At 50.5% G+C, this 25,551-nt stretch overlaps 2 protein-coding genes across 2 annotated transcripts; one reads left to right on the top strand and one right to left on the bottom strand.

Moving 5' to 3' along the window:
- The first annotated feature begins 952 nt into the window (after window positions 1-952).
- LOC141917488 (solute carrier family 25 member 36-like) lies at window positions 953-9,809 on the top strand. The gene is made up of 7 exons (XM_074810696.1): window positions 953-1,005; window positions 6,132-6,308; window positions 6,762-6,839; window positions 7,160-7,260; window positions 7,805-7,871; window positions 8,046-8,329; window positions 8,429-9,809. The coding sequence occupies exons 1-7, from the start codon at window positions 965-967 to the stop codon at window positions 8,626-8,628; spliced, it is 948 nt and encodes a 315-aa protein (XP_074666797.1). The 5' UTR covers window positions 953-964; the 3' UTR covers window positions 8,629-9,809.
- Window positions 9,810-9,872: 63 nt separating this feature from the next.
- Window positions 9,873-25,003, bottom strand: CLSTN3 (calsyntenin 3). Its single transcript, XM_074810456.1, has 18 exons — window positions 24,804-25,003; window positions 22,038-22,160; window positions 20,894-21,089; window positions 20,204-20,412; window positions 19,741-19,890; window positions 18,906-19,091; window positions 18,156-18,425; window positions 17,778-17,890; window positions 17,536-17,698; window positions 16,656-16,712; window positions 15,717-15,874; window positions 15,386-15,534; window positions 14,854-15,080; window positions 13,577-13,747; window positions 12,648-12,793; window positions 12,382-12,517; window positions 10,661-10,878; window positions 9,873-10,576 (listed from the first exon to the last, which is right to left on the bottom strand). The coding sequence occupies exons 1-18, from the start codon at window positions 24,895-24,897 to the stop codon at window positions 10,406-10,408; spliced, it is 2,937 nt and encodes a 978-aa protein (XP_074666557.1). The 5' UTR covers window positions 24,898-25,003; the 3' UTR covers window positions 9,873-10,405.
- Window positions 25,004-25,551: the final 548 nt, after the last annotated feature.

The following is a 25,551-nucleotide window of genomic DNA, read 5'->3' as shown; positions in this document are numbered from 1 at the left end:
GAGCACAAAAGTGTTATCTGAAAAGCAGATCTGTGCCCGGCGTGCAGTAAATGAATCCTAACACGCTCAGGAGAGATACTGTATTTATTCAGGCCTGGGTGCTCGGTGGACTTTTCCATGAATCAAGCACCCCAACAGCAGGTTTCCATCTCCTTTTATACACAAAAATCAGGGGTTAGTACTTGTCCAAACACGCCTGTTAGATACTGGTCGGTTAGTGATTAACATACAGTTACAATCCAGCTCACATAATGCTCCTACTACTACACATGCTCAGGAGAAGGGTCTTAACCTGGGCCGGGGTCTTCTCGACCTGTGGGTGTGTTTCTCAGTATGATAATGCAGGTAGTTCACTTTCAGGACACTCAGAAGTTAGTTTCATTGCCAAGTTCATTAATTGAAGAGTCACTTTGCCGGGTTGTCAAATAACTCATCCTCAACACAGTCCCAGACATTCTCTTTATGGTCCAGGATGTTCTGCTTATTTTCTAGGGTTTGCAGATCAAAGCTTGTTCTTGATGAACTTATCGCTAATCAAGGTCATCTTGACCACGCTTCAAGGTCTCATTTGGCCAAGCTTCAAAACCTCGTGATTCCCCCCATATGTGCGGTACCTGTGGCTACTAGCACAGTTACTAGCCACGGCTACTAGCCAAAGCGAGGTGCGCTCTATCAGTGGCACGGAGCAGGGAGTGCACCCCGGGAGGAACGAGGCCTGGGTTCAGCCCGGAGAGGGCACGGCGGGGAGGCACAGGCCAGGCCGCCGGGCCCCCACGGGCAGGCCCTCTGCAGCGGCAGCCCCGCAGGGTCCCTCCCCACACCGCCCTCCCGGCCCGCCCGGCCCTACCCTGCCGCGGCCGCCTCCCCCGGCCGGCCGGCAGCCAATGCGCGGGGCGGCGGGCGGGTCCGGCGGCGGGCGGCGGGGCAGTGGCAGCGGGCGGGGCGGCCCCGCAGAGCGCCGGCCATGCCGCAGCACAGCACCCTGCTCCATCTGCTCGCCGGAGGGTGAGTGGCCCCGCGTGGGGCGGCCGGGGCCCGCCGACCCCTGCCCCGGGGACACGCGGCCGCGAGCGGGCCCGAGGCTGCCCTGGGCGTGGGGCTTCGCCGGGCCCGCGGCCCGTCCTCCTGCCCCGGCTCGGCCGTGCCCCGCGGCTGCAGCGCCCTCTCCCCGGGGGGCGCCAGCTCCGTCTTCCGCCCCTGCCCTCCGCCAGGCCGGGGTCTCCCCGCGGCCTGCCCGCCCCTCAGGAGCGAGGCCTGCGGCGGCGGCCCGCACCGCCGCTCCCCTCGGGCCGCGGCCGCGTTTTGCGGCGGGGGCTGTGGGGCCGCCCGTCCCCCGGCAGCTGCCCAAGAGCCGGGGGAGAGGAGCCGCGGCCCTGCCCCACGCCAGGCCCTGATCGCGCCCCGCAATCCTGCCCCGCGCTTCCTCGGCGGGGCCGGGTTCAGGCGCGGGCGCTCTGGCGTGGCGCTGCTGTTGCTCGCCGGGGGGAGGGTGTGGAGCTGCCGTTTGGGGAGAAGGGGACCGTCCCTGCGAGCCACTGGCGCCTTCGCCCGGCGCTTCACCCAGCCTGAGCTTTAGCGGGGATGGGGGGAAAGGGAGGCGGCGTGTCGGAGGAGGGAATGAGGGGTGCGTGAGGCCTCTTCGGCGGAGCGGGTGGTGGAGCATCCTTGTCTCGGGGAGTGCAGCCAACCCTTCTGCATCATCGCGGGGCTGAGATTCCTCCTGCGTGTCTCCTCTAGCTTTAAATAGTGCTGCTGGTCCCGGCGAGTCAGGATTCTGGCGAGTTTGGAGCACGGACCCCAGCAGCGCCTGGGAACTTGCAGTGTCACTTCTCCTGCAGCGTTTCACCCTTCCTCTCTTTAAGAAACATCTATCATTTATGTATCAAAACAATGAGCTTTAAGTTTATGATGTCCTAAAGCAGAAGGTATTGTGGAGTTGGCTGCAGAACTCCCTTGCCTAGACAGCCACCTGATCCCTTTCTAAACTCCACCAGCCTGTTGGAGTCTGTGTGACAGTGAGGTCTGTGGTATAGCCTGTGCAATAAAGTACATAATTTAATTGCTCTTAATTAGTAAATTTCCATTTTTTTGCAGCTAATGCAGTCATTGTGCTATGTTGATATTTTCTTATATGTGCTTGCCCTCTCTCTTCCCAGCATTACTTGTATATGTTATATGTTACTCTCATTAATTTATCCTTTGAACTGCATCTTAGCCTTTCTTAATATAATTATTCATATTTCTTGGCTTTCTTCTTAAGCTTTTCTTCATCCTCATTTTCTACTTTGATTCCTGAAAAACTATGGGAGTTTGGCTAGCGACAGGAGCCTTGCTAGTGGGAGCTTAGTCAGTATCATGCCCTCGCCCATTAAGCAGTAATCCTTGAATTACAATTAATGAAAACCCAAGAGATGAATAAGAGATGAATAAGACGTTTAGGTTATTGCTGCAGTATATAGTTAACATTATTGTTTTACCTAATGAAACGGATCTCCTTGGTGAAGGAACAGTTGTTCACTCGTATCTAGTATGAGAACTGGGGACCATCAAATGAAACTTGTGAGAGGTTTGTTCAAAACTAATGCAAGAACATAGCTCTTAACGCAGTGTGCAGTTAAACTGTGGGACTCCTGGCCACAGGATATTAGAGGGTAAAAGCTTTTCATGTGTCCAAAAAGCATTTTAAAAAGATCAATGAAAGAGAATGTGCTGAAGGCTGTTAAATGCAAGGCAGCATTTCTGGCTGAGGAAATCCCTGAGCTGAAACTTGCAGGAAGCTGGGAGTGTTCTGGAGATGAGTATTTCTCCTACTCTTCAGTAGGTGATCTTTATTCACCGGTGTCCCAGGCAGGATCCTGGTTTAACTGCAGATTTGTCTGACCTAGCATTGCTATTCTTAAATGAAGCCCTTCAGGCCATCTCAGTTTTTGGCTAGCCTAAGTAGGGGCTAAAATGTGAATTACCAGTAAACCTTGTCACCTCTGTGCATGTTCTCATACCCTTTTCAGAACATTGAAAAAAATGTTAACATGTTAAATGTTAATTTTGTATTTCTCTCAACTAATCCTCTTTTTCTGCCACCTCAAACTTTCCAGTTTTCCTTTTCAAATGTGGAAGCAGGATCTGGAGGCAAGTACTGTTTTCTGAAGTAAAATTACCTGCCTTTTTCAGTTATCTCTTTTTGCCGCTGCTTTGCTCTGGGAGTACATGTTGTACTGGTTGTCAGCTGCTTCTCTTCAGCATATTTTGCAGGAATGGCTTTTGTTCCTACTTCTAGGGTAATGACTTCAGGGTTTTGTTTTTTTTAAACCTGTCTGTTTAAGCCCAGCGTAAGGACCCTTGGTGACTGCCCAGTTCCATATGGTTTTTTGTTATTTGCCAGTTGTTGCAGCTTTGCTCAATACTGTGACAATCTTTGTCACCCATGGATTTTGTCAGGAGTAAAATGTTACCTCCCATCAGAAAACTGCAAATTGTTAGGTCTAGTCTAGAAGTAATTGTCCTAGACTCTTGCTGGACAACTGCTGTTTGATTCTTTACTGACAGCTGATTTCAGGGCAGGAAAAGAGTGGGACTGATAATTGTTTCTCTTCTTTTTTGAGATTTTGTGGTGTGATTTTAATCCATTTAGCATCTATCCTGTAGACAGATTGCTAAGGCTCTGGATGTGTTTTTGTGAGATACGAAGCTCGCTTCTTGCAAAACTGATGTATGTTACGTCTTTGTAGGTGCTTTTGTGAATCCAGCTTTTGTTCAGTAAGTTCCATTAAAAAAAAACAACAACGTAGCCCCCCCAGCATTAATGAGTACAAAGTGTCTTTTAAGTCTATGGCGATCTGATTCTGTAATTGTCTTCTGGCATGAATCTCAGGTCATATAACTGTATAACCTCAGCAGCATAAATTATTACAAATACACTTTTTTTTCAGTCCTGGTAGACTTTAGAACTCTTCTAGGCTAGTATATTTCCCCAGTCTTCTAACATTTCTTAAGTATTTAAACCTGTATATATGAAGTCTCCCCAATCAGCTATTTTTGATATCCATGGCCATGGGTTTTTTGTGCCTGCTGATTTTAAAATGTTTGTTCCAACTAGATTTTGTTCAGTTTTGCCTTCATTAGTATTGGAGTGAAAAATAGTTCATCTTGTTGTGATGAGAATACGTAATTTTCCATTTCTCCTGAAACAGAAGAATTTTGGAGACCTATGCTTTTCATACATTTTGAGCAGCTGTATCATGATGCAGCGTGTGATAAGACATCATAGTTGAGATTTCTTCTAGTTTTGAACAACCAGTACACATTATTTCCTTAGCTTTGTTTAGTCAGTGTTCTTTGCTCCCTGAAAAATCCTCCTTAGTCTCGCCATTGAGCCATAGTGGCTCTCAGACTCTATTACTGCTGTTTAAATGACCACCAGGAGTAGCAATTTCTTTAACTCTTATTATTGCTTTTAAACTTCTTCTCTATTATCTATACATATCCATAGCTTGAGGAACTTGAACTCAGGAAACTTTTATGTATACTGGAAACGTGGGTTCAAATTCATATCCTGACCATGCTAGGGTAGGGACTTCTTGAAGAAATGAGCTATCATGAAAACATTACATAAAGTTGTGCCTCCTTATGCACTGTTGGAGAGAGAAGTCTTTAGGATACCAAGCAACTGCTTCTCGAAATGTTGTCCTCTTGTAGTGTTTGCTCAGCTTTTAGATAAGAAGTCAAAACTGCTCTGTTCAGACTTCTTGGACATCTTGATCTGTCACCACTGTACTCAATCTTCTCCTGAGCTGGAAACTACACTTTTGGTCAAGAAAACAACAGGCCTGTAAGTCTGGAGCCTGTTATCAGGCAAATTAGTAGAAACTGTGGTAAAGTACAGGACTGTTGGACCCCTGAATGATTATGGTCTACATGGGAAGAATCAACATGGCTTTTTAAAAAGGAGGCCCTGCCTTATGCGACTCCTGGATCGCTACGTAGGCTGTCTTGGTGTCTGTATTTGATCAGCTTGTTCATCCAGAGAACCTGAGCCAGGACGTTTACTGCTTTGCTTTGTGTCATCTTCTGAGCCTGAGCTAAGTTCTTCGGTCATGTTCCACCTGATCCAAGAGTCCCACCCCTCATCATATCAGGGATGTTGCTGCTGATCGGCTGCTCTGCAAGTCATCACTGCTTTAGATTTGCAAAGGGCTTGACAAAGCAGCAGGAGTATAATGGAGTAGCATAACTAGTTGCTAGTTGCTGGCATCATTAGCTGCATAACTAGCTGCCAGATTTTCAACTCTTGGACTTCATTGCAACAGGCATCCAGGCTTTTTTTTTTTTTTTTTTTTTTCCCTAACCTGCAGGCAATAATAAATGAAGCCCTAGGAGCAAAGGCTGTGAGAGCCAGAGTTGTCAGTCAAAGGATCCAAAGGGGCAGAAGCTGAGAACTGAACGTATTGGTTCTGACTCGTCCCTGGGCAACAGAAAGGGGAAAAGGGGGATATGTGTTATTTCAGTGTTCCTGAGGTGTGGCTAGACTGATTGATGGTGATGGTTCATGAGTTCCAAAAATAACTTCTGTGTGCTGAAGGTCAGGGTCCTCTTTCATTAAACAAGACAGGGTTGGGGTGAGCCTGGCTGTTGGCAGGAAATACAGATCTTGCTTACAGGGCCTTGCAAATGTGGGGCTGAACGGGTTATGGTTGAAGACCCAGACAGGCTGAGGGGTGGGAGAATTTTGTGCTGCCCCTCTCTGAGCCAGTGCTGCTGTGGGGAGGTGTGAGGCACGGTGCCCTGTGATCTCAGCAGAAGGCATTGCAGCGAGGTTGAGCAGCAGAAATGTTTGCTCTTGGAAATTCTGAATGCAAAGATCAGCAGCTTTGAGCTGAGGGACTGCTGAGTCCTTATGGACTTGGGACTGTTTGTCTCAAATACTGAGTGAGGTTTCAGAGTGAGGCTGCCAGGAGATGTCCCAAGCTAAGCCGTTATTACGTTAATCAATGTCAGAGCAGGAGGTCATGTGTGACGCAGGCTGGGGAACCTAACCTCCTCTCCTAGAGGGGAGAGGTTGTGGATGAGCAGGGTCAGAATTATTGCCCTGGGGTCATTCTTATGTGCGCTGTTATGCCCTTGTCATGCCCTAGATGTGGTGGCACAGCTGGAGCCATCCTGACCTGTCCTTTGGAAGTGGTGAAGACACGTCTGCAGTCATCCCAGCTGACACTGCGGCCTCTGTGTCTCTCAGAGGTGCAGCTGCCAGGGATGAGCGTGAGGCTGATGAACCCCACCCCACCATCTCCTGGAGTGCTCAAGTTGCTGAGGTGAGTAGGATAGGGCAGTGCATGTGTTAGCACCAGGGAGGTCAAGGTTTGGCCATTGGGTGGAGAAAGAGGGGTGGGGGGAGAGAGAGATGGAAGCTGAGGCTCTGGAAACCCCAAATGCAGTAGGAAGTTTCATCAGAGCACAGGTACATCTACTTCTCACAGTTGATCTGTGCTTTGAGACTACAAGGCAGCTTTTGGGACTGTGAGAAATTTCTCAGCTAGTGGTTTGATCAGACCCAGAGTGATAGTGTCAGCAAGAATAGGAAGAAATTACTGAAGGAAAGAGAAGTGCTTGAAGAGAAAATGAGAGTAGGGCAGAAAAAGGATAACACGGGAGGTGAAGAGAGGATGGTACAAGAAGTACTAAAGAACGAAGAAGGAGGAGGAACAGGAGAGCCCCCATCTTAGTTATTCTGATGATTTCTCTGTTCATTTCCTTCCCTTCTGCAGGGCCATCCTTGAGAAGGAAGGCATGCGATCCCTGTTCCGAGGTCTGGGTCCAAACCTTGTTGGGGTTGCTCCTTCCCGGTGAGTGTTGCTCTCTGAGGACAGCTCATGCTGTACACTTTTTTTAAGACCTCCGTGACAGCTATTGCTCCACATTCTGAAAGCAGTCTGGGCCTTGTGCTCATTGTGCCACAGGACCCCTTCACACAGACATTTTCTGGACCTTCTGATCATAGTTGTAAGATAAGATGATTGCTGTGGGTCTAGTATAAATGGTATCTGATGTCACATTAGACAAACCTATGCTGGGAATAAGAGAAGTTGGAGTGAGACCCCACAGCAGTACTGTCTCTGCTCCTCGTAGGTGAGCTGTAACCTATTCTGTATTTCTTTCCAAACAGGGCTATATATTTTGCTGCCTATTCTGGTGTTAAGGAGAGACTCAATGCTGTCCTTGTACCGGAGTCCAAGAAAGTACACATGCTATCAGCAGCCTGTGCAGGTGAGCCTCTTCTGTCGCAGATCAGAGCCAAGGGGTCCTTCTGTCTGTAAGTGTAAATGGGTTTCATCCTTCCCCTTTGCTGCTCCCATCAGTCCTGCTCTCTCTTCTGAAGTTTTCTCCCTTCTTGCCTGGACCAGTGAGTTCCTTGGGTAACCAAAATGTTTTCTCACTCTTTGTTCTTCTTAGGCTCATCTCTTTAAGTCGTGGATCTAGTCTTTACCCCTTCAGCTGCTATCAGGAAAAGAGCTCCATTCAGCTGTCAGAAGGAAAAGGCAGTGTGTAATGTAGACCATTCACAGGATCATTTCTCTAACAAAATCTTCCACTCTTGCAAGTTTAGCCCATTGTTTCCTGCCCCTTTTAAACACCAGGGCCTGTAGGAGGGTTATGTCAGCGGCAGAGGAGCTAATTACCACCAGACATTCTCAAATTGCAAACACCTGCGGTTTGCCAAGCAGAATTCAGAGCTGATGGATCAGCACCTCTTTACAAACTGTCAGCCTGATCCTGGTGCTCATGGCTGCCTTTCTCTTCTGTTCTCCAGGCATTACCTCTTCCACGCTCACCAACCCTATCTGGTTAGTGAAAACCAGGATGCAGCTGGAAGCCAGGTAATTCCATGTCAAATCAGGACTGGTTTGGGGGTGGGGGTCTGTGACTTAGTATCCTAAGTCCAGAACGTAGGTCTTCAAGGTGTGCTGGGGAAGAGCCATACAGTTGTGTTCACGGCAGCGTTTTAGGTCAGTGGAGCAGTGTGCCGTTCTCACCCCCCCTCCTCTTCACAGGGTGAAGGGGGAGATGGCCAGCAACGCTCTCCAGTGTGCCATGCACGTGTACCGCACTGAAGGCCTTTGTGGGTTTTACCGTGGTATCACCGCCTCCTACGCTGGAGTGTCAGAGACCATCATCCACTTTGTCATCTACGAAGCGCTGAAACAGCAGCTGAGGAACAGCCATCATTCCCTTTCCCCACCACTCACACTGTCAACGAACAGCCACGATTTCTTTGGACTAATGGGAGCTGCTGCTGTCTCCAAAACGTGTGCTTCATGCATCGCGTATCCACACGGTGAGTGGGTCCACTCTCCTTCCTTCTGTGCCCCTTGATGGGAGATGCTGTGCCTGTAGGATCAATCTACTGATACCACTTCCCTTTTTGTCTCTCCAGAGGTCATTCGGACACGGTTGCGAGAAGAAGGGTCACGATACCGTTCCTTTATACAGACACTGCAGCTTGTGGTCCGTGAAGAGGGACCCTTGGCTTTGTACCGAGGGCTCCTGGCTCACTTGATCCGCCAGATCCCAAACACAGCTATCATGATGGCTACCTACGAACTCATTGTACACCTGGCCTCTTCCACCTTGTAAGCACACTGTAGCACCTGGCTGAGACTCGGTCTTTTTCCATCCTCTGAGAGGTGGTGCTTTTTATTGCATATCAGAACTGGTCAGGCATAGCATTCTCAGGACATAAGACTATTTTGTGCAAAGTTTTTGGCTCCCGTGTGCACAATGTAGGCTTTCCAGAGACTTGAATTATTCCGGTGCTTCAAGATGTCAGGGCACTGGTTTGACAGTGCCTGCTGTAAGCTCCCTGTATGAAATAAGGGCATGGAACTTACTGGGAAGGAGACAAAGAAGAAAACATAAGAGTATCTTAGACAGCCTCAGCGTATTCACTACTTTTGGACCCAGTAACAACCATACATGGGCATAGTTGGACATGAAGACAGGCTAGAGCTGAGACATCTGAGAGAACTGCAGCAAGCAGAGATCTTGTGCTGAGGCCTTTCACACCCTCAGAGCAGCTCTTCCACTCTCACCTACTGTGCTGCCTTCCTGCCAACAGGGATTTCTCAACCCTGGCTGCCAGCAAATGTCCTATCGCAGAATCTTCTTTTGGGTCCTTAACATGTTGCAGCCACTGCCCTGAGACATGTCAGGCAGCTGACAGCCTCTTTTTGTCTGGCAGGGTCTAAATAATCAGACCAGTTAGATCAAGGGAAGAAGCACAGCCTGCTGTGAAGCACTACCCTAACAGCTCATGGTACTGGGCTCACAGCTGTGCTTTGCCAGTATCTGTTTTGTTTCCATCCCCTCTAGAAAGAGGAGGACACCTCCTTCCCTTAGAAGTGCTGAGGCTGCTCTACAAGCTGGCATCCCTGGTGTGAAAAATACTGTTATGCTGATAAAGTGGATCATGTGAAAAGATGGATGGAGCTGAGGGTTTGGCCTGTTTCTGTTGATGATACACTAAGTGTATGGAAAGAGCCTTATTTTTTTTCTGTTATCAAGAATTCAGTGTGCTGCATGTGTTACACTTGCCTGTGACAGGCTGGCGTGCCTTCTGTTCCTCTGGGTTCCTAGCCCCCTGTCCTGGGGAAGGCTACATTGTGTTTACAAAGAGTATTTTGACTCTCAAAAGGGCGGGTGTAGTAGGGGTGATGTGTTTTTCTTGTTCCAACACGCACACTAAAAAATGTAACCCTTCCCCTAGACGAGGCAGTAATTTCAGTAAATACATGCTCTGGACAATCTCCTGTCTCACATTAGAGGCTACACTGACTCTTTCTTTCCCTGATTGTTGTGAAAAACTGCAAAAGCCCTGAACATTTTATTTGAAATCCATTTATTTTAAAATCCACTTTGTTTCCTTATCCTTCTTACCTTCATTCATTTAGTTTAGGACTATCGACAATTTTACAAAGCGACACAAGCTGCAGTGGGGTTTTTTTTGCATGAAACGAGAATAAACCTCAAACAACAACATTGAAAAAATATACAATATATATATATAATATCTGGGAAGGGGTTGTGAGAGACCCCACTCTAAGCCCTATAGCTGGCTCCTTCCAAATTTCTGTTCTTTCCAAGCCCCTCCTTCCTCATCATAGTTTGACCTGTGCCGCTGGCGTGTGCAGGTGCCCTCACACGTGTTTCTAGAGAGCCAGATGGGGGGGTCAGCAATGTGGGGAATGTCCACAATGAGGATGGCAGAAGATGAAGGACCAGGGGAGGCAGAAATGACAAATGAGGGAGGAGCACGTGTGTACATGGTGAGGAAAGGAAGAAGTTAAAAGTAAGACACCTCCTCCTTCCAGCCATATGTTTTGGGGGGATCCATCGGACTGGTGTTTTAAAGCTCCTAGTAGCAGTGAGAGCCGTTGCTTTTGCCAATGATGTGTCGGTCATCCACGTCATTGCTGTCCAGGGAGTCCGATGTCTCCGAGTCGGTGCTGTCGTCTTCGTCCTCCATGCCCTCGGTAGCTCTGCCCTCGCTGCTTTCTCCTGCCCTCTCCTGGCAGCTCTGGTAGGACTGGGGGGGTGAGACATGGGGTGAGGGGAAGGATCTGGCAGCCCAGCTGCCTGCCCAGCCCCGGCTACTGAGGCTGCTCCTCACCTCCATGGGGTTGACAATGATGGTGAGGGCTGAGTCATCCCAGAACATGTCGCTCTCTTTGCCTCTGGTGCTCGTGTGCCCCCCGTCAGCAGCCCCAGGGACTTCTTGCCCCATTCCCCGCCGGTGCAGGGAGTGGATGCGCAGGATGCCCAGGATCACCATGAGTGCCAGGAAGCCCACACACACCACGATGATGACAGTGGCAGCGCTGGGGACCACTGTGAAGAAAGAAAATGAGAAGGTGTGGTTAAGAGTCTGTCACAAAAACATGCATTTCCAACCTGACCTGCAGGAACTGAGGTTTGTGGGCAGAGCTTGGGTTTTTGGTCTAGGCAGGAACACGTCCTGACTTTGCTGCTCCCCTGGGCACAGGCAGCTCCTGCCTTCAGCTGCTGTCTCTTCACTTAAGGCCTGCATGGTCTTCCAGGATGCCTAGGTCCAGGCGTCCTCGGATGTCAGCCTAGCCTGTAGACTCTGCACATCTTTACAGAAATCACCAGGACATGTTGCACAGCAGCCATTTGTATCCCCCTCTTGGGAGGAAGAACCGTATGCTGGGGAGGGCCTCTAAGGGCACGAGGATGACTTTCAGAGGGTGTGATTTCTGTGCAAGCAGTGGACAAGCCAAAAAAAATCTGCTTTGCACATGAGGCAGAGGTGAGGGCTACGATGGCCTTCTAATGAGTGCCACAGTCAAAGCCTGGCTTTTCCACAGGAGAAAGCTTGAAATTAATCAAAGACCCTTAGCCCAACTCTCACCCCTTTGTTCTAGGCCTGTAGGCCGAGCCTTGACTCCCCAGATAACCCCCTTCCCTACAAAATCTATCCAGGCCTCCATGGATTTGTTCTGGGTGATTCCATTCAGCAGGGACTTTTCATTTTCTGCTGCGATGAGGCAGAGCTGGGGAAGGGAGCGGCAAAGGCTGGTTTTTGGTGCTCTCCTAGCACATACCTGGGCTGCCCCTGCAGTGGCTCAGTGCCAGCTGCAGGACTGGACCAGCCTGGAATCAGCTGCTGCAGGAAGCCACAGCAAAAGCTGGCGCCAAAGGTGTTTTTCCATGTTCCCTACAACAGGGGACCAAAACCAACACAGGGTCCTCTGTAACAGTCCTAGAGCTTTCACAGCCCAGGAGGAGCCAGCTGGACTGCAGCCACACTTGTGGCACAGGGCTGCCAGCACAAACCAACAAATCTCATCTCTAGCCTAGCTTTCAGGCTTCTCTCCCCTCTGTTTTGGGGACAACAATCCTCCTCTTGTCTGTGTGGTGCCGTCTATATTTTTCTGCTTTGCTGGCCACCTCCTAGTCCCATCTCTTTTTTTTAGAGCAGTGGCAGTCTTGATTCTCTTGTTTCTCTCCTGCTGTTGAAGCTTCTTTCTGAAATTACAGTACCCAAGCCTCCATAGCACTCTTGCAAGGTGCACAAATGAAATCGTACCAGCTTACAGTTGTTCTTTTAAATCAGGTGTAGATTTCAGACTGCTTTTACATCAAGAAAACAACACACCAGAAGAGGATTGTTGCACCAAGCTCTAAAACACAATTTGACACAGACTGCAGTCGATTTGCTAATGACAAGTGGGACAGGACAGTATAATAAGAACTTGACAACATGGGTATAGAGAGTCTGAAAGGAATCCTCTGCTATAGGTTCTACCAGGGTATCAGAAAATCAGCATCCTGACTTAAAGGAATAAGCCCGAAGGATATAGCGTGACATACTTGGGTTTTTATGGGTGCTTGCCAAACTGTGCCCGGATAGCTCTGGGGGTAAATGATGGCCTCGGTGCATGAACTGCTGGGAACTCAGAATATGGTTAGGATGAGCAGCTCGGTTCATGTTGTGGAGGACATTCACCTGCAGAAAGACCAGAGTGAGAGAGACTCAGCCCTGTGTTCATGGTACATTCTGCATTGTGTGCATTCCCATCCACTACGTCCTCTCCACGCGTGCACAAGCACTATATGTGCATGTACTGATCTTGTACCTCAACAGTAAACTCGTTGCTGGAGTAGCGTCCGTTCATCTCAGTGCAGGACAGGTGAAACTTCCTTTCATAAAGAGCAGCGCCGTGGTTGATGTGGTATGAGACCTGGCGTAGTATTTCCTCGTAAACTGCAATGCTCTCCACACCTGGGACAAGAAGAGAGAATTGGTGTGGGGGGAGACTGGCTCTTAGGAAGTATTTCTTTCCAGAAGGGGTTGTTGGGCGTTGGAATGGGCTGCCCAGGGCAGGGGGGGAGTCCCCATCCCTGGAGGGGTTGAAGAGTCGGGTTGACCCAGCGCTGAGGGATCTGGTGGAGTTGAGAACGGTCAGTGTGAGGTTCATGGTTGGACTGGAGGATCTTCAAGGTCTTTTCCAACCGAGATGATTCTGTGATTCTGGGAGGAAGCTCCTGCTTCAAACTCATCTGGCATCATAACCCTGTAGCAACTAGGAGCCGTAGATGAATCCAAGGCAATGCTGGGCTCATTCATTTTAGGAAGGGAGCAGAGATAGAGCTGGCTGCAAAGGACCTGATGAAATCCCTGCCTGCACTGCTAAAACAAGTGGAAGGGAAGGAATGATCAAGAGCAACAGCCCTGTTAAGTTCTGGAGTACAATAGTGTTCCCCGAGTCATGTCACACAATGTGCACCTGAGAACACCAAACCCCATGGAATAAGTCAGGAGGAGTGATATAAGCCTGGGTGGGAGCTCAGACACCATGCCCTAGTACTGTGTGCTGGAGGAGGAGCCACCTCCCCAGGGAAACGGCCTGGGACTTCCAAAAGTTCAAAAAATGGTTACACCTCAGTCTCACAAAGTACGCCTACACATCTCTAATTAGCACTGGGTCCTGTGCTTCTCCCAGCAATGCCCGACAGGCAGTGAGAAAGGTGTGATCAGACCGCTGTGGCCAAGGGCAGGACATACCTGTGATGGTCAGGTACGCAGAGGTGTTAACAAGCTCCAGGCCCCGCTGCTGCAGCAGTGCCCCATCCAGGAGCAGGTACTCCCTCTCCGGGTCCAGGTCATCTCCTACCAGTGAGATCTCGCAGCCGTCCAGGTTGTGCACAATCTCATCTGACATTCGTGTGTCTGTCACTGAGATGCAAACGGAAAGAAGACAGGGCCAGGAAGCCAGTCAGCCATCAGGGAAGGCAGGAGCTGCTCAGACTGGTACTCACTTACTCCAAAGTGCTCACATCATATGTAATGACTTCTCTTTCTCTGGCTAGCACTGACCTTCAGTAAAATCACTGTCAGTCTAATTACTTGTTGGAGGAGGTCCCCTGGTTCTAATGACATTATTTATGCACATAATAAAGTCACTTTATTTTGGAACAACATACTGTTATCAGACTGGTTCATGATAACACATCTTGGCTGTAAGGACTCTGTTGACAATGACAATGTGCAAATTAGGAACAACTCTATCACACATTCCCAGACCCTGAGTGCTTTTGAAAGCTTTCCCCTGTCTCACAGCTGCTGGTTACCATGGTTGAGATCTTATCTTCTTTAAAACAGCAACCACATTCAATGACTAACTGCTTTCAGCAGGGCTAAGACCAACCTGCTCTAAGTCAAGAAACTCATCATTGTGTGAAGAAAGGCAAAGCTACTAAACAGAAAACTGTGAGCAAAAAATCCCATTACCAGAAGAGATATGAAAGAAGTGAAAGGACACGTAAAGCATAGAGTGCAAAGAAATAATCTGAGGATGATGGAGAAAAATTGAGGGACAAGCTCTTATAGGGTGTGAGGAAACTGACTGGGGAATTCACAGGAATAAGTGGTGCAGGAAGAGATGGGACGGGGTGAGAAATAAGGAAAGCAGGAGAGAAGGAAGCAGGAGGAGATTGAGTAAGTGCAGAAGTGGAGAGGGTAACAGGCTGGACATCCATCCAGTGCTGGCTTCAATAAAGGGAAATGTAGGCAAAATGTAAAAGGGATTAGGAATAAGCAGCCTGGGAAAGGAGGAGGAGAGAGTGAGGCAAAGGAAATGGGTGGATAAAAAAAGTCCAGGGAGGAGCAGAAAGGGATAAGAGCCGATTAGCCTACATATTGACAGACAATGTGCCTTGCTCCTATATTTGTAAACTCTCTCCTATTTCGGGTGTATTGAGAGGCTCTACTTCTCTGCAGGACAGCAACTCTTGGAGGTGTTCCCAGTTTGTCTCTTCTGCCTCGCCCTGTACTCCACTCACCGGTACCGTGCCAATTCTCATCCTTCTTGGCCTCCACCTGGTGAGAAATAGAGCAGGTGATCTGAAGGTTGGGGAACAGGGGAACCCCATCAGGAGCCTCAAAGTCAGATGCAGGATGAGCAAAGTGGGCATCGCCACTCAACAGGATCTGGGGGGCATCAGGCTGTAGCACCACCACATAACCTTCCACATCAGGAATGGAGACACAGGACTCTTCACTGAAACACCTGAAGGAGAGCAGTACAAAGCATCAGTTGGCCCAAGCTTCCACCAGCAACACTGTAAAAGAACACCTCCTACCCATTACTGCCAGTGAAGGGAATATCCTTTTCCTGGTAGTCTTCCATTTGGATATTGGATACTTTAACATTTATTTTCAGGAAGACTTTTACCACTTTTGAGACCATCAATTAGAATTAAAATACAGGGTGAGGGAGTGCAATTTTAGTCAAAAGAGAGGTAACCCTCTTGCTGAACTTAGCCAGAGGTGCTGCTCACCCATGCGTGCACTCACTCACAAGTGTCCACTCACTTGACAGTAGTGGTGAGTCTGAGTGGCCGGACTCCAGGGGTAGCAAAGCGCAGTGAATTCATGTAGGCCACGTGCTGTATTGCATGGTTGAAGGTTTCCACATCATCACCCTCCAAGGTGAGCAGGGACTGAGAGGGGTTCACATGAACCTAGGGGTGGAAGAGAAGAAAATACTCAGGGTTCCTTGGCAAATGCCAAGAGTCGAGGCTAAGAGAGACACAAAGGAGAAAGGTGGGAAGTTGTCTGAGGTGGGGGAGCAGGCAAAGTCCTGGGAAGCAAGGCTGGGGAGAGGAGTGGAGGAGACCCATGCAAGCTGGGCAGATGGGCATACCTTCATCCCTTTTCCCAGACTGTCGAAGTCACTGTAATCAAGACCCTCACGGCAGGCATAGAGGCATTCAATAACCTCCCGGCTCTCCAAGCTACCAGGGCGCACAGTGAAGCCAGCCAAGTAACCATGGAAGTAGTGGTGTATCGACAGAGGATCTCCTGAGGGAAACATGGGAGGTGAAGGGTGTGAGAGACACGGCGAGGAAGAGAGCAAAAATGACAAAAGCAACACTGTGAGGGACATACAGATGTTAAGGGAGGTAGGGAGAGACAGAGAGGGGTGCACGGGGCACGGAAAAGCCAAGACAACAAAAGCAACAGTGTGAGGGACATACAGATGTTAAGGGAGGTAGAGAGAGACAGAGGGGTGCACAGGACATGGAAAAGCAAAGACAACAAGAAGACAGGGGATGCTGAAGTAAGGAAATGACATTTTTTTTAATTCCAGATGGTGGAAAGTGAGAAAAACAAACCAACAGAAAGACTAGGGCAGTGAACAGTGGGTAGCGTAGAGAAGTTTCTGCCAAACTGCTGAATGCCAGCTGGAAACAATTTCTTCTCCCCTTCTCACTCTGCTTCCTGTGAGGGCTTTTAAAAGAAACTGTATGTTCCATAGATAGTTAGGGATGAGGTGACATCTCCTGATGTCTCTAATGGTTGTTGTGTTCTTCAGAGACCAATTTTAATGATCAGGCATGAGGATTCTTTCTCCACATGAAAAGCATACTCCATCTCTCAAAGCAGACTGTAGACCTCCTATCAGCCTTTTCATGCTCCACAGATTATCAAGGACCAATCTGCCAGATAAGGGTTTCCCTCCCAGGATGGTGGGAGGAGGCAGGACAGGATTAGGGGAGCTGTATGAGGAAGGCACCATGCAAGAAGTAGTAGTCATGCACGGTGAAGAGAGGAAAAGAAGCATCCTCTTTCTTTTCCCTACCTTGTACAGTGTCAGTGGAGTTCTCGTTTTCTTTGATTTTCTCTTTGTTTTTCTCTTCTGCAAAAGGAGAACATTCAGACAAGCAAAAAAGCATTGGAAGAGAGTAGTTACAGGGTCAGGCAAGTATCTATACAAGCACCTGTACTGGCCAGTCCAAAAGAACAGCTCTGGAGTCATGTGCCAAGCAGTGCACCCTTCAACCCCCGAGACCCTCTGCCCTCCAACCCTCTGCCGAAGGAGGGCAGAGACCCTCTCATGAAGGGCATGGTGAGACTGTAGGATCTGTAACTGATACAAGGGAGAAAGTATAGGGGTTTTTTCCTCCTTTCCCAATGATATCAGTTTTGGGAATTAATTGCTTCCCATTTATGGAATGTGGTCCTAGCCATGTTTGCAACAAGCCATGTTCTCAACATCCATTCAAAACTCAGATGGTTCCAGGAGGGTGTCCCAAGCTGATTAATATTTGTTTGTTGCAAAAGGCCAGTTGAGAGCACAGAGCTGTGGGAGAAGCAAGATTTGATCTTGCTAGAAATTTCCACTGGAGTGAAGGCAAGCAGCTGGCAAATTCTGTCCTGCTTCAGTCTTGCAGAAGAACTGAAAGACCTGGGAAATGCAGCCTTACATCTCCACAGAACAGGTTTTAATCTGGTAATGGCTTAACTATGTTCCTAACCTGAGCTATTGTTACTGTGGCCTGTTTGCGTGGTCCATAAGGAAGGAAGGAGCCATGTCGGCTTTGGTGCCAAGGAGGCAAGATGGATGCAACGTGGTTTGCATCAGTTAGTACTGGGTGGTGTTTCTTCTACCTCTTCTGGCTCTCCCTCCACTCCCTCATTTCCCATATGGGAAGAGCACGGTTCAGGGAGTGGGCACTCACCGGTCCAGCAGGCTCCAATCATGAGCGAGGGCTCCTGCCGCGGGGGGTGAATGAGGCCATTGTCATGGATGAGGGCAGGGTCGTAGGAGACACCATCCACATAGAGCGTGACGGTGGGGAACTCCAGGTTGAGGGCATAGTGGTGCCACTCATCATCGCAGACCTACGGCAGACAGCAGAGGAAGGGATCAGCGACGGGCAGACAGAGGAAGGACACGGGGAAGAGGCAAACGCTTCCTCACCTGCTCAAGCTTCCAGAGGAATTTCACAGGCCTTGCACTTTCCAGCAACGGCCAGTAGAGAAAAGCAATCCGGCAGCCATGCACAGCCAGAGAGTAATGCGAGTAGCCATCCTCTGCCAGGGACAAGCACAGGAGTTACATATCCCACCTCGGAGCAGTCTCACTAGCCAGAGCACAAGTTAGTCTGCAAGACTGGTGCTCAGCACCGCACGCTCACAGCGGGCTTCACTGGTCCCAGAAAAAGTGACACCTGAAGAAGCTGTGTTCCCAAGGAGGGACCCCTGCCCACATGAGAGATTTCCCCCTGGACAAACAATCCCTTTTAACAAGTTAGAGGTGGCGGGCAGAAGTGTCACCACCCCAGGAAAAGTGTCTCACCACTCTGCACTGTACTGCAGATGACCATCTCCTCTTCCCGCCTGCCTTTGCCAGGCACCACCGCGTGCTTCATCCACACAGACAAGGTGAAGTGGTCACTCAGCCCCTCGTGGGCATTCAGCCCATTCACCACAGGCACCTGGGCAGCCTGGCTGCCGTTGAACCAGTAGATGAGGCTGCTGTCCTGGCTGTAGTGCACCGACAGCCGCGCGGTCCAGTTCGCCATGGGGCTAGGCACCGGCAGCAGGTCAATCTCTCCTGAGGCAGCACCTACCGAGAAGGGAAGGAGTCAGGAATGTCAGCACCAGAGAATTCTGACACAGGAGTCAGAGAATAAAGACCCCGAGAACTGGGGAACAGATGGGCAGGGTGCTAGAGGGCCCAGACCGCAGGGAAAGGAGGAGTTGCCTACAGGCCTTCTCCTGTCTGGAGGATGGTGACTTTTCCATCTGTGCCGAGGGAAGTCCCACAGACTCTGCGTACTGGGGCAACGCACAGAAACCTCTGGCTCCCCAGCAAGGAAAGCACAGGGGGCCTCTTGTAAATACAGGCAGGGTGCCCACCGCTCCTCGATGAAGCATATGAGCTGGGCGTTCCCCCAGCCCCACGGACTACAGCAGAGGTGAGGGATGTGTACCCCAGCATCGCTGCTGTGCGAGGCACAGAGCTGCCACCACTGCGAACCCCTCCAGGGGAAGGGGCAGGGTGCTGTGCCACAGCTGCCCTCAGCCCAGGAAAGAATCGATTCACCACAGAGTTTGCGTAGCGACTTCTCGGAGTAGTTATCCCGGTCGCAGCCCTTGGCCACGTGGTTTGTCTGCAGCTCCACCGTGGCCTGAATGTTCCAGAGGGGCTCATCGCAGGTCTCCAGGTGAATGCTGGGGAAGAGCGCGAGGCTGCCTGCACCTGGGGTGTACTCAATCCTCTTGTTCCAGCCTAACGAAGAAGAGTGAAAGAGAGAGGGTTAGGTCTTCCCAAGGACCCAAGGCCAGAACATTTGGCACACACACAAGCGGCATCTATGGACTAGCCCAGAAACAGAGATTTTTGGCCCTTTCCATGTTGAAAAGACAACTTTATGCAGCTGGCATCAGTGCAAGGGAAGACTTCCTACAAGTACAGAGTCCAAATTCTCATCTTCTACAGCTAGTACCAGTGTAGCATCTCTCCTTGGATTGTCAACCTCTTATCAGGCAGAACAGATATTTAGCTGTGTTGACTTCCCCTTAATTCTGTTGACTAAGGTGAACCTGTCGGCATGCAACACCTCTGGAGAAGCCAAACATCCTCAAGATGAGCAGCCCCAAAACCAATCGACATTGAATATAGTCTGCAAGCCTCATCAAATACACAGTAGTTCACAGTAATGCAAGGAATGATTTTCCAACGTTAGAATCGTTTTTTGGTGGCTTTGCAACAGACTTAGATGTCTGCTGCATCCCCTTAGATGGGACTGATGGTTGGTGCCAGAACTGAGCCCTATGTATGGGCATACAAATTCGTATGCGTATATACAAACATTTGCATAGAGTAGTAGTTCAGCAAAAGCAAAGGAAAGACATAACTGTGTTTGGAGGTCTCATACCCTGCCAGCTGGGCTTGCAGGTGGGTTTCACCTGGATTTCCACTTCAGCATCATCAGAAGCCCGCTTCTTCCCACAGTCATAGGCTGTCACTGTGAATTTGTAGAGACGATCTCCACTGTACTGCAGTTTCTCCGTGTTCTCGATGTTCCCTGGTTAGCAGAACAAAGAGATCAAGGGAGAGGAAAGACAGTGTCCTCAAAGATGTTCCTTCTAGAAACCACTCTTATTTTTGATCAGCTACAAAAACAACCAAAAAGGGGTTGACTCCCCCCTCCCCCAGTGCCACTCTGAAACAAGCTATAGCATCCCACAAAATGGCTGCTGCCTCTCAGCACCAGGAGAGACGTATCAGCTGTGCTAGAAAATTCATATAACACAGCTCTGCCAGCAAATGGGACTGGCAGAGAGGGAGCAAAGCAGGAAAGGGGGAGTGATGTGCTTACAGTAGGTGCGAATTCTTACCGTCATTGTCAATCAGAAAGGGAATATTGGGGGTCAGGATCTCATAGTAGCAGATCTGGCTGTACTGTGGTGAGCAGTCTCCATCAATGGCCTCTACACGCAAGATGCGGTCATACAGCTTTCCCTCAGTCACCGCCACACGGTACAACTTCTCCACAAAGACGGGAGCAAACTCATTCACATCGTTTACTCGAACGTGCACTGTGGCCCTGATGCAGAGAGACATCAGTAAGAACTGATCAGCTGATTAAGAACCATACACCAGCTAAATTTCAGTGGAAGTCACTCCCCTAAAGTGCACCAGTCTGATTTCCAGCTGTCAAAATCAAGGATAGGGGAAGAGACCTTGGTTTCAACACAGCAATGCTGGCACACAGGAGCTTGGACAATGATTTCCCACCCCAGAGAAAGAGCAATAGGAACGATAACGTAATCTGGACCTCCCGCCTATATGCAGCAACATAAAACACCACCCTTAGACACAGCTGTCAAGCAGCTCTCATTTCTAGTGTATTCACTCATGTGACTCAGTGAACATTTCTCTTTGGATCTTATTAACACGTTAAGTTACAGTATCAGGGCTAGAGAAAAATACTTCTGGCTAAAGGAAGCATTCCCACAGCAATTTCCATCTGCGTTCCTGTGACAGATCACATTTTGTAACACGCAGCAATGACTGCAGGGACTTACTTGTGTGATTTCTTGGTATTTACTCCATCAGGTCCCTCTCCACAGTCATAAGCCTGGATGGTGAATGTGTGCTCCTTATGTGCCTCACAATCCACTGGTTCCTTGGCCCGGATCAGCCCCTCACCTGTAGCTTTGTCCAGGATCACAGCTTCAAAAGGTACCCCTGCCCCATGGATCCTAAAGCCACAGATTTCACCTGGTACCCACAAAGGCAGAGAGGAGAGAAAGAAAAGGACTGAAGAGAGCACATTACGCCCCCTTGCTTCCCTCTCCCATATTTTCTTCCCTTCTAACCTACACTCTCCTTTCTCCCCCATTATCACTTCTCATTTGGAGCAATTTTTTGTTCTCTAGGAGTTCCTCCTGCCATCTCTTACAGCCATTAACGGTGCAGATTGCCCTCTACAGGAGACTGCTCCTAAGGCAAGGAGTCTTGACCAGCATCAAGAAAGATTAAAGGTTACAAGGCTCCAGCTGGATTCAGTACTACACAGCCACAGCACTGAGGGAGCACCTTATTTCTCCTCTGCATCCCTCAGGAAGGCAAAACAGGCCATATATAGATAGACAGCCAAAGCATGAAGCTCCACGATGTCTCATCCACCCACCCACGCAGGATGTGCACAGTACCGCAGGGAACTGCAGATAGGGTCACCTAAATCCTAAAGTTCAGCTCACAGGGACCACTTTTCCTCTCCCAAAGCTGAGGGAGGAAAGCTCCAGGCATGGCCGAAGCAAGCACCAGGAATACAACCCTTGTAAAGCCTCGTCTGAGGCTTTGGGGATTTGTGCTTACTGTGAGGGGATGTAGCACTGCCAACGAAGTGTGCCCTACCAGCTTTCTCCAGCGCTCACAGACACAGAGCTGTGCATGTGATCTTTGGAAATAGCAGAACTGCGTCAAAAAGTAGCTGGCTCCACCCTCAATTTCTCTCCCTAAGGGAAACAGCTCACAGCATCCTAAATCAAGCTGTGCCCAAATTGCCTGAAGACTTCACTGAGGACCTCCTCCGGAACAAGGTTTGGAGGTGATCATTTCCTGGAGAGAGCTAGAATCCAGTGCAGGGACAAATGTCACTCCGTCTCTGCCTCTTTGGAAGTCTCTCCCTGCCTCCCACCCTGCCCAGAGCTGTCACCCACCTACCTGCATAGCGCAGCGGAGCATCTTTGTCCAGGGCAAATAGCGGTGGGTTGAGCAGGACTGTGTTGTCATTCTCCATGACAATGCCCTGATACTCAGCTTCGATCCAGGGTTTGTGCTTGTTTGCTGAGATGGATTTGTGGTAAGGGATAGAGCACAGGAGTGTATTAGCCACCAGTGACAGATGCAGTAGGACAAGAGCAGAATATCATCCAGTGGCAGGTAACAACCACCCCTCCCCACCTTCTTCTCTGGAAAAAAAGAAGTCTAAAATAGGCTGGGAGGAAGAAGTTATCTTTCTTTAGTTCTACTCTATATGGCTCTTGGGAGACCTCATCAGAAACAATGTGTTCCTTCTGGCCTCCTCATTACTATCTTATTAGAAATAAGTGGACAGGCATCTGGGTGTCCAGGAAGGCTGGAACAGTTAAAAAAAATAAAATTAAGAGGCAGAAGTAGCCTGATTCTGGAGACAGATTCCAAATGCTAAATCTCACTGAAGCCATAATTAAAGGATCCAGGATACATCTTCCCTTGGGATGTCCCCAGGGGACAAGTCTTGCCTGCAGATGTTATCACTTATGCCTCGCATCCTCGAGACTAAGGCCCAGGATCTACACACATGTACCCAGGTACACTTTCAGTCACTCAACCTGCACATATAACGACCTACTCTGAGAGCCCCTTGCTCCTTCCTTCCCCAGTCCATGGCGAGCACCATATTCCCTTGGCCCCTCCTTGCTCATCCCGTTGGCTGGAGCCCAGCCAGTCTTGGCATGGAGGCAGCAGCCAGCAGGAGGCTCTGAAAAATGTCACAGGCCCAGAAATAGCAAATTAATCTTTATCGCACAGGCTCCAGGGCAGGGAAAGGGAGAAATAAAGGGGGTGGGGGGGGAGGGAAGGGGAGGGAAGAGGGAGGTAAAATCATTACAAATTAAAAACCCCTCCCCCATGCCCACTCCCTGCCAAATGGGCCTCAGAGATTACATTACATGGCCTAGTTACAACCACCCATTCCCAGATAATCCCCCACTCTCCCACCCCCTGGAGAGCAAGATTTATTACAACCAAGCAATACTTTGAGCACAGCATGGCTGAGAGCTGGTGGGGAGTAGGATATCGAGTCTTTCCCCTCAAGGGCACGACTCCTGATATGTGAATTCATCCTCTGCAGCACAGAACCCTCTGAAACCATGGCGTGATGCGTTCCCTCAAGAGGGATGGCACCCCTTACCACCAAGCCCTTCTGGAAATGGGGGCCAGGGGCTGCTGCTGGAGCCGGGGGGTGGGCAGCGGACAGGGTGACAGGTCAGAGCGGGGACGCACCGGCAGGGCCGAGCGGGCAGCCCCAGCCTGGCGTAGAAGCGGAGAGCGTGGGTTGGCGTTCCTCCCTCACCGTAGTGATTAAGATTATAAAGCATTGCGTAGGAAATCCAGAGAAACATCCACCCTGCTCAGTATGCAGGTGGAATCCTCCCTCTGTGCAAGTGCCTGTGTTTCACCCCACCCCTCCGTTGCCCCCACCAGATTCCACTCTGTGACAGCTCCAGTGCATGCACCGCACCACCGAGGTGGGAATCCGTAGCTACAAATGCCAAATGTGCCCTGTTGCTGAGGTAACAAGCTGGTGGTAGAGAGAGAAATCCTTTGCTGCATCCACCTGCAACTTGGGAATCACCAATCTGATTTCTCAGGAAATGAGTTCCTGGAGATTAGAAAAACATTTTGCAACTATTTTTAGGCTAGAGACTCTTACCAGCTTCAAGAAATCTCCTGTAAATCTAAAATAATTTGCCAAAGGTGGGTAGATGTTTCAGAGTGTAAATTCACAAAGAGAGAAAATCCAGAGTGTAAGGGGCCTTGCCTCGCCGCTGGGCCCCTTGGCACCGGAGCAGTACAAATAAACGCCCCTGCCAACATCAGCATACACAGCTCCGCATCACGCTCACCCTCTAGCCCTACCTCTTCCGAAGCACAGAAAGCACCCCAAGGTGTCACAGTCCCTAACGACCCCCAAGTCCCTCGCGTGTGTTTTCAGATTCTCCCACCCTGTCAGATTATCGATGCGCTGGTTCCCCTTGGGTGAGTTTCTCACGCCTGTCTCTACAGCCACAGATCTAGAAACCTACATCTTTCTCCATTGCTCTGCGTGTTCAAAGAACATCTGCATTCAGAATGCTACTGCTGTAGCGTTGGGTTTTTTTTTTTTTTACATATTTAGCACATAAAATACTGTTTTATATAAGCAACCTGCATAGTTAACACATAACGGTACAGTAATTCCTATTGGCAGATTGTAGATGGATGAACAAGAACTGGAAGATGGAATTAGGGGATGTGTTTTGGGGAACCACAGGGGTCTGTGGAGAAGCAACACATTCTCTCTCACACACCAAGGGAGGGAAGAAAAGCAAAATCCACACAGAGACAACTGAAACAAAAGCAAGAGAAGCGGGTGGAAAAGGGGAAAGACGGTGGGAAAAAGGGTGGAAAAGAGAAGAAAGAACGGAGAAAAAAGCGGTGGCAGGAGGCAGATGGAGAAAGTAGAGAGAAGGGCTGGGACGAGGGCGCCCGGAGGGGCAACGGGAGCCGGAGCCGCCGGGGACCGCGGACATCCCCGACAAAACCGTGCGGGATGAAGGCGACGGGCAGCGCGGAGCCGCACCGCCGCCGCGGGGGCGGATGGACGAGCCCCGCCGCGACCGGAGGGTCCCAGCGAAGGGCCCCGCCGCCGCCCGGCACCGGCACCGGCCCCGTGCCCGCGCTCACCTTTGTTGGAGGCGCCGGCGGGCAGCGCGGCGCAGAGGCAGAGCAGAGGCAGGAGGACGGCGGCGGCGACGGCGCGGGGCCGAGGGTCGCCCATCGCGGTGGCGAGTCCCGGCCCGCCCGGGGCTACTGACCGGGCCCTGCCCACGCCCTCGCTCCCGCGGCGGCGGCGGCAGCGCGCGGGGACGGCGCGGTACCTCCGCCAGCGCGGCCCCGCCCCGCCACTGCAGCATGACGTCACGGGCGCGGCGGGGGCCGGTTCGGGGCCGGTAGCCAATGGCGAGGGGCCGCCGCGCCAGGTGCGGCGCGGGGGGGGGGGGGGACACGGGTACGCGGTGCGGTGCGGCCGCTGTTTTCCTTCTCACTGCAATCCGGGAGAGGGGCGAGGGCTCGGGGGCGGGGTGCGGCGGGGCCTGGCCTGGCCTTTGCGGGGGGCTTCAAAACCGTGGAAGCGTCCTCGCGGGCGCTGGGGGATGCGGGAGGGGATGGGGCTGTGGGGGCGTGGGTGCCGGGACCCGCCTCCGGAGCCCGCCGCCGTCCAGCCGTCGCCGGGTCTCCTCGACGGCTTGGCCGGGCCGGGGCACCGCTGTGAAGAAGCTCGCAGCTACCGGCCCCACGGTGTGAGAAAGGGCCGGCGGGGTGGGGGGGGCTGTGATGGCGCTGGTTGGCAGCCGAGAGTTTAACCCAAGCAGCCCCCGAAGAGGCGGAGGGTGAGGAGGTGCCCTGCTGCTCTCACTCCCCCGCCCCCGAG

This window comes from Strix aluco, chromosome 2, assembly GCF_031877795.1.
Source record: "Strix aluco isolate bStrAlu1 chromosome 2, bStrAlu1.hap1, whole genome shotgun sequence".
Lineage (NCBI taxonomy): Eukaryota > Metazoa > Chordata > Aves > Strigiformes > Strigidae > Strix > Strix aluco.
This window is presented reverse-complemented; position numbering and strand designations above follow the sequence as displayed.